The sequence below is a fragment of the Stomoxys calcitrans genome, chromosome 2, assembly GCF_963082655.1.
Source record: "Stomoxys calcitrans chromosome 2, idStoCalc2.1, whole genome shotgun sequence".
Taxonomy (NCBI): domain Eukaryota; kingdom Metazoa; phylum Arthropoda; class Insecta; order Diptera; family Muscidae; genus Stomoxys; species Stomoxys calcitrans.
In genome coordinates this window covers 172,009,109-172,017,645 of record NC_081553.1, presented here as the reverse complement: position 1 = coordinate 172,017,645, position 8,537 = coordinate 172,009,109, and the positions used below count along the sequence as shown (strand labels likewise).

The 8,537-nt window shown below is 37.3% G+C and overlaps 1 protein-coding gene across 1 annotated transcript; it reads left to right on the top strand.

Moving 5' to 3' along the window:
* Window positions 1–3,110: 3,110 nt before the first annotated feature.
* Window positions 3,111–4,390, top strand: LOC131994805 (uncharacterized). The gene is made up of 2 exons (XM_059361692.1): window positions 3,111–4,233; window positions 4,344–4,390. The coding sequence occupies exons 1-2, from the start codon at window positions 3,111–3,113 to the stop codon at window positions 4,388–4,390; spliced, it is 1,170 nt and encodes a 389-aa protein (XP_059217675.1).
* The last annotated feature ends 4,147 nt before the right edge of the window (window positions 4,391–8,537 follow it).

The following is an 8,537-nucleotide window of genomic DNA, read 5'->3' as shown; positions in this document are numbered from 1 at the left end:
TAGGGTCTTAGGCCCATAAAGCCACATTTATTATCCGATTTTGCTGAAATTTGGGACAGTGAGTTGTATTAGGCCCCTCGACATTCTTCGCTAATTTGGCCCGGATCGGTCCAGATTTGGTTATAGCTGCTATATAGACTGATCCTCCGAATTAGGGTCTTAAACCCATAACAGCCACATTTATTAACCGATTTTGCTGAAATTTGGGACAGTGGGTTGTGGTAGACCCTTCGACGTCTTTCATCAATTTGGACCTGATCGGTTCAGATTTGGATATAGCTGCCATATAGACCGAACTCTCGATTTAAGGTTTTGGGTCCATGAAAGGCACATTTATTTTCCGACGTCGCCGAAATTTGTTACAGTGATCTAAATTGTGCCCCTTGATATACTTCTACAATATGGTAAATATCGGTCCAGATTTGGATAGAGCTGCCATATAGATCGATCTCTCGGTTTTAGGTTTTGGGACCTCGGACAATTTGGGGCCATTTATTGTCCGATTTCGCTGAAATTTGGGACAGTGCATTGTGTTAGACTCTTCGACATTTTTCTGCATCTTGGCCTAAATCGGTACAGGTTTGGATATAGCTGCCATGTAGACCGATCTCGATTTAAAGTCTTGGCCCCATAAAAGGCGCATTTATAATCCGATTTCACTGAAATTTTAACATAGTAACTGATGTTAGGCTTTTCGTCATCTGTGTCGTATATGGTTCAGATCGGTTTATTTTTAGATATAGCTGTTTAAAAGACCTATATTTTGTTATACACAATTGAACAATGACTTGTACTTATTAGTATTTGGTCCAAATCCGAACATATTTCGATATAACTGTTATGGGATGTGGAAGGTGGTTTACATATATACCCGGGGGGGTGGGTATCCAAAGTTCGGCCCAGCCGAACTTAACGCCTTTTTACTTGTTACAAGTTTCTTAGATTGTGTACGTTTGTCTGGAAGGAAACAAAGGCTATATAATTTTTAGATATCGGGTAGAGGCGGACCCACCCCCTAACCCCAAAAACGACACCTATATCCGAAAGTGATCCGATGGGCACAACACGGGTATCAATTGAAAGGTATTGGAGAACAGAAAACAAACATAGTGTTGAAAATTGGGTGCAAGTACTTAGCGGGACCCCCAACCCCAAAACTCCTCTCAACGGATATATTTGAAGTTCGTTCCAATATGAGACACAAATGAAAAGTATTGGGCAGTAGATTACAAAAATGGCATAAAACATTAGGTCCAAGTAATAGGAGGTCGCCCACCACGCAATGCGACACCTCTTTGGGGAAAATTTTTTAAATGACCATGCATGGCGTTGTACCTCGCAAATGTAGCCAACATTAAGAGGGGATAAACACCGCTTCGTCCGATGTTCTCACCTAAAAAGATATTAGAGAGTTAAAGAAGGCGCAGCGGAGCGGGCCCAGATACATTTACCGACCATAGCAATATAAGGCTCAAATGAAAAATATTTGGGAGTAGATCGCCAATATGATATCCACATTGGGGCGAAGTATCTGAAGGCCGTACCAGCACCCCCAAACAGAACTTTTTTCCTCACTGTACCAGTATAGAATTTATTGACGCAACTATTGAAGAGAACGGACGTGTTTCAATAAGCTCCTCGAAGTTTCAATTATAAAAAGAATTTTAGTGTCTGTGCTATAATCTAAACGCTAAATATCCACTTTCCTCTTCAGTGGCAACACTGAGTGATATTCAGAATATAGAAAAAACAATCAAAATACACAAAATAAAATAAATAAATATAAACAAATCGTTTGCCTTCTGCTACATACATACATATATGTGCTCTGCCGAAAAATAAGATAAATCTCTACCGATAGATAACTCTCAACATAAACTCTCATTTATCTTTTTGTTTTCACTCCGCGGATACGAGAACATAGAAGCACAAATTAACTTAAAAAAAAAAAAAAAAAAAAAACAAATATTAACAACAACAATAACATCATGTCGTCGGCATCGTCACCAAGCTGTGTCTCACCAATAACCGATAGCTGTTTAAGGAATGAGATAAATAAACAAGTGCAGTCCGCGCCAAAAAGACCAGCAATCGATACTCTCGCAGTCTCACAAACAACTAAAACTCCGAAGCTATCTGAGTACGATTCCAACTCACGTCTTTGGCATATTATTGACAAACAAATGACAAAACATAATGAATTGATTTGCAATAAAATAGATGAGAAAATTAAAGAGAGTGAAAAGAGAATAGTACACATTTTTGAAACTAAATTTGATGCTATGCAAAGAGAGATATGTGATTTAACTAAAAGGGTAGAACAACTGGAAACAGTGTCGGCTGACGTTATTATGCTTAAAACCCAGCTGAATCAAATGAAGATGGAAATAGATAAACGCGATAATGCCTTAGTAGCTTCTGACTTACGCATAAGCGGAATTCCATATATTGAAAATGAAAATCTGGCAGAAATTTTCTATAACATATGCAACACCATTAATATTAATCCGCCTAAATTGAAATCCATTCACCGCCTGAAAATCACACAACAAACTAGAAGTAACCCAGATACGACTATACTTACCAAATTAGAATCGCCATATGAACGTAATTTTATGTTAAAATCAGTTTTTAACTGCGTGCGTAACCTAAAACAGCCATTAAAACTTTATATGCTAAACATGCCAGATCTTAATGCAAACTCACCGTTCTTTGTTAACGAAAACTTGACTCCCAAGAACCATAAACTTTTCCTTCAAGCCTTGGTACTCAAAAAACAAAAAATAATTGCCTCCGTCTTCACAAGGCGTGGATTGGTCAACATAAAACTTTGTGGTTCGGATCGTTTATGTCAAGTAACATCCATCACCGACCTGAATAATCTCCAAACTTATTCAGGACACACATTGGATAATAACCAGAATAGTAATATATCAAAAAACTAGGAAATATATTTGGACTTACACAATTTATCTGTCTTAACTTTGCCAATAGCTTTATAGTTCATTTTGAAAGTCATAGATATAATACCTCTTCTTATTATTATATATATTGTTTTATGTTGTTTGCGAATAAATATGCCTATGTTGCTGATATATTAACGTATTTATATGAGTGCATCCTATGATAATGGTTGGAGTTCCAAATGCAATACACATGCTATGATTCGTGTTCTTTCAAGTGCGACAAGCGGTCTTAAAGTAGTTCACATAAATGCACAAAGTTTAAATAAAAAAATTGACGAATTTCGTTACATTTTTCAAAATTCATGCGTTGATATAATTTGTGTATCGGAGACATGGTTTCGAAACGATATATTAAGTCAAGCCTTCAATATACCGGGTTACCGGCTATACCGCGCCGATAGAGAAGGGCATGCGGGAGGTGTTGCAATTTACGTAATTAACCATATGAAAAGCAGGGTAATAGACAAATCGACGCAAGGTAACTCCATAGAATATATGTTTTTAGAGTTAGAGAGTGGAAGTGAGAAAATGCTGATTGGAAATGTATACAGACCTCATAGAAATGTTGACATCATGCCACTTATTTCAATCTTATCTACAATTACTTTGGAATATGAAAACATTGCCATAACGGGCGATTTTAACAGTAACATACTACATGAACAGTTTTTGGTCGATGAAATGCAATCTATTGGTCTCACACTGGTTAATTCTACTACTCCCACTCATTTTACAGCCTCCTCTAATACATTATTAGATCTTATTTTCAGAAACAGGCAATTGGAATATTTGTTATATGAGCAACTTTCGGCTCCAGTTTTTTCAAAACATGATTTGGTCTTTTGTTCTCTCGATGTTTTTAATCACTCCAATCCTTCAGATGAGACATATACCTATCGCGATTTTAAACGGATTGATATTGATTTGATGGAATACCGCCTGTCAACCATAGATTGGGATAGAATGTATAGCTTTCAAACCGTTGATGACAGACTATCCTTCCTACAGGATAGAATATTAGATCTGTACAACGAACTAGTTCCATTGAGAACGAGAAGAAAGACAACTCGCGAGAAACCCTGGTTCACAAATGACATTAAAAGATCTATGGAAGAACGTGACATAGCATATAGCAGATGGAAGCGTTTCCGACTGCCAATTCTTCATATGCAATATCGACAACTTCGGAATGGAGTGACGGAGAAAATAAGGCAGGCTAAATATCGTTATTTTGGAAGGCGATTTTCAGAGTCAATCGATTCTGGTAGTAAGTGGAAGGTAATACGCGAAATAGGTGTTGTAGGAAAAGAGCGAGATGTTAAGGTCCACGAGAATGTGGACGAGCTCAACAGTCGTTTCACAAACATTTCATTCCAGCCGGGGGACTTGAATTACTACAGCGGGATTACTGGGCAGATCGATGAAGGCATGTTTGGATTCACCTGTTTTAGCTCTGGAGAGGTATTGAGAGCTCTAAATGGTATAAAGTCTAACTCCATTGGACTGGATGGTATAGATCCCAAGTTCGTTAGAATGATACTACCGACATTACTTCCGCATATCACGAACCTCTTTAATTGGATAGTGACGACATCTACTTTCCCTTCTGGCTGGAAATACGCTAAGGTAATACCAATTCCGAAGGATGCGAATGAATATAGGCCCATTGCTATTTTACCTTTCCTCTCGAAAGTGTTAGAGCGTCTTCTCCATGATCAAATGAGTAACTTTTTATCGAATAACAATCTCTTGACGGATAGACAATCGGGTTTCCGCCCGAAACACGGATGCATAAGTGCGCTTCTCGATGTTTCAGAAGACATTCGCTCGAGTCTGGACAAAGGTCATATGGCTTTCCTATTACTTCTAGACCATTCTAAAGCTTTTGACGCTGTTAGTCATGAGATATTGCTTTTTAAACTGGAAAATATGTTTAAATTTTCCAGTCCAGCTATTCGCCTTATGACGTCCTACCTCCACAATCGGCAGCAATCGGTGTACAATGAAGACTGCCTTTCTGATTTCCTGCCTCTAGTGCGGGGAGTACCACAGGGATCTATTTTGGGGCCATTGTTGTACTGCATTTATGCAAACGATCTGCCTGAACGATTGCACTTTTGCAGAATACATATGTATGCTGATGATGTGCAGCTCTACGCCAGCTGTGACTCATCTAAATCTGATGAATGTATAGAAAGGATTAATGGAGATCTCAAGATAGTGCACGATTGGGCTAGGGCCAATGGTCTAAGCATCAACTCTCGGAAATCTAAATGTTTGATTGTCCATAAACGCGCCCTAAATCCAGTTGTTAATAATCCACTAGTATTAGGCGGATCTAATATTGAAGTAGTAGAATCAGCCAGGAACCTTGGCATTACATTTAATAAACACTTGACGTGGACGAATCATGTTAACATCTCCACCGGTAGAGTATACGGAATGCTGAGGAATCTGTGGCATTCGCATTTTTTCACTCCTTTTCATATTCGAATGACACTTGCTAAGACCTACCTAATACCTACGCTCTTATATGGTTGCGAACTTTTTGCCAAAACTGACAGTGCCTCGATGAGAAGATTAAATGTAACATTCAACAATATTGCGAGATATGTTTTTGGGAGAGGAAGACGCGACAGAATATCTGAATTTTCCAGACAAATTTTTGGGCTTTCATTGGAAAATCTACTAAGTTTCAGAGTGATTACAATGCTACATAAGATAATTACCAAGCAAGCTCCTAGTTATCTTCTTGCTCGATTAACTTTTTTCAGTTCTAACCGGGGAAACCGAATCATACAGATACGGCATAATAGACAACTATCTGAGAATCACTTTTTTATCAATTCGATCCGCATTTGGAACCAACTACCACCAACAATTCAAACTACCAGCAACATACGGCAGTTTAAGTCATTATTACATACTCATTTAAATTCAAACTAAATTTTATTAACATAATGCAAACCAAATTAAAATTATAGTTGTATGTCTGAAAAATAGATTGTAAATTAATATCACTTATTTGTTTAATCTCTTTTACTCAAAATTTACCTCATCATTTCTTTTATACTTTGTTATTATTATTATATTTTACCTTCATTTCAAATCGTATTGTTAACCAATTATATATTTACCACATTGTACACCAATACTATTATATAAGATTCTATCTTTAGTATTGGTAATAATAAATAAAATAAATAAATAAATAAATAAATAAATAAATAGGGCTCATAAAATAAGAGAGTGAAAGAAGGCGCAACAAAGCGGGCCCTGTCCGGCTAGTTAGACTATAAATATAAAATTCGGTCATTTAAGAAATTTTTACTTTTAGAATAAATTTAGCTAACATTTTTTTTAGGCAAAATAATTTTGTGTGGGGCCCTTGTTCACCCCTTTTTTAGCGGATGTGAACATTCGTAACTAGTTGGGCTTTTTTAAAAGAACATTTTCCTTCTCCTGGTTACCACCAGAGTGGACGAAAACATCTAAGATAGTGTTATAGCAGACTGTAACTTAACCCTAATCTAACCTAAGGTATTTTTTTGTAAAATATCTTAAATTGGCAAATATTGACTTAAGTGCTTTTTGTTTCATAAAAAAAATCCCCAGATTTAGCGAATTCAGCAAATATGATTAACCTTGTTATGGCGCATTCCAACATCAACGCTTCTTATTATCTTATCGGAATATAATTATTGGTGGACAGCCAGCCACTTAAATCGTTTCGTTTCCACCTCCTCTTTGATGTCTCCATTTTTCAGTAAATGTCTGGCATGTTGCCGTAGAAATTGCATAAATTGTCATTTTGCTGATTGGTACTACAAGCCGTAATCGCATCAATCAACTGGAGAGGTTTGTTACTTAAGTCTTTTGTTTTCATACCGAAAATTAACACACATCTGTATAAATACTGCGCCATTATATTTTAAATTTTAAATCATAGCTGCTGATAGCACTGATTGATAATCCCAACGAAAAAAGAAACCGCTTCGTGGAATTTTCTCTAATATCATTATTAGCCTGTATAATTAATCAAAAGCATTCTTGTATATCATCTTAATTCACGGCAACATTTTAAAATTCTCTCAAGTAGACGATGACAAACCGACACCAATTTTTAATGGGAGACAAACTAACTTTTAGTGTCATCAGCTTATCATGTGAAAATAAAATGTTGCATTTATCATATTTCTATGAAAGAGACAAAAAATTTAGGAGAAAAAAAAAATAATAATAACATATTCGCTGTGTCACATGTATTTTTGTTTACTCAACTATATCTACGCATTCGCACTGGTTTTCTAATGTTGGAGTTTAACCTTGATCTAGAATTTTATAGATATTCCTATTAATTGATCACCTAATGACAGAGACTTCAAAAGCTACATCACGATATCTAAGTAATACTGCTTGTGATTACAGTGGCTGCTGAAGCACATTGACGACAATAACGCTTTAAATACCCCATTTTGAAAAAGCGTTAAATACAACATTACCAGGGGTATGGAAATTTAAGGTAAAATATGTTTTTTTGGATAAGTATCATCATAAGATAAAGCATTCACCAAAAGGATGTTTATTCCACGATGCGGACATAATACGTAATTTGAGGTATTCAAATATAACCACGCTAATCTCGCTCGGGCCGAAACTTGGGAACGTACCGCCATGGGTTATGTTAAAAATTATCGCTAATAAACTCAGTTAGGTTAGGTTGAAAAGAGGGTACAGATATTAATCCGCCCCATGCCACTATGGACACACACCTAAGCCAGTAATCGGCTTGCTATGCGCTCTTAATACTTAACAAAAAGTAACTTGGAAAAAGAAAATCTTAAGAAAGCAATTCCATGTTGCTTACAAAATCCTTAATTGTTTTCAATACCACTGCCCTAAGTCCCTAAGTTGGTTCATGTCTGGTATTGTGTCCCAGTAATCGGCTTGCTATGCGCTCTTAATACTTAACAAAAAGTAACTTGGAAAAATTGTTTTCAATACCACTGCCCTAAGTTGGTTCATGTCTGGTATTGTGTCTCCACCTAAGTGCCGGTATCTGTTAGACGCAAAAGCCGGACAATGACAAAGGAAATGCTCCAACATCTCATCATCTTCCCCGCATGCCCTACACATACTATCACTTGCCGCACCGATTTTATTTAAGTGAGCTCGTAGTCCCATGTGTCTTATGATACCAATAGCTATACTGACCTCCTTCTTACTTCATTTCAGTAATAGCCTGGTCTTCTCACGATCTGGATTCCCCCATAGGATTTTCGCCGTCCTACCAACTGTTTCGCTGTTCCACAATGTTTCATGCGCATTCGTCGCCCACTCCCTTAACTCGGTCTGCGTCGAGCCGAAAGGCTTCGGGTTAACCAAGTTTATTTACGGCAGTCTTATGGCCTTCAATACCAAATCGTCTGCCCTTTCATTTCCCCTTACTCCGTTATGGCACGGCACCCAAACGATGCGGATTGTGCCATCCTCAGAGAAGGCGGTAATCTCCATCTTACACTGGAAGACTGTTGGTGACCTTACCGTCCTGGTTGTTGTTGCTCTTATGGC

Coding starts and splice junctions, on each gene's coding strand:
- LOC131994805 (XM_059361692.1), top strand. CDS start 3,111: ATGAGTGCATCCTATGATAATGGTTGGAGTTCCAAATGCAATACACAT. Junction 4,234..4,343: donor AGAGTCAATCGATTCTGGTA/GTAAGTGGAAGG, acceptor ATTTCATTCCAG/CCGGGGGACTTGAATTACTA.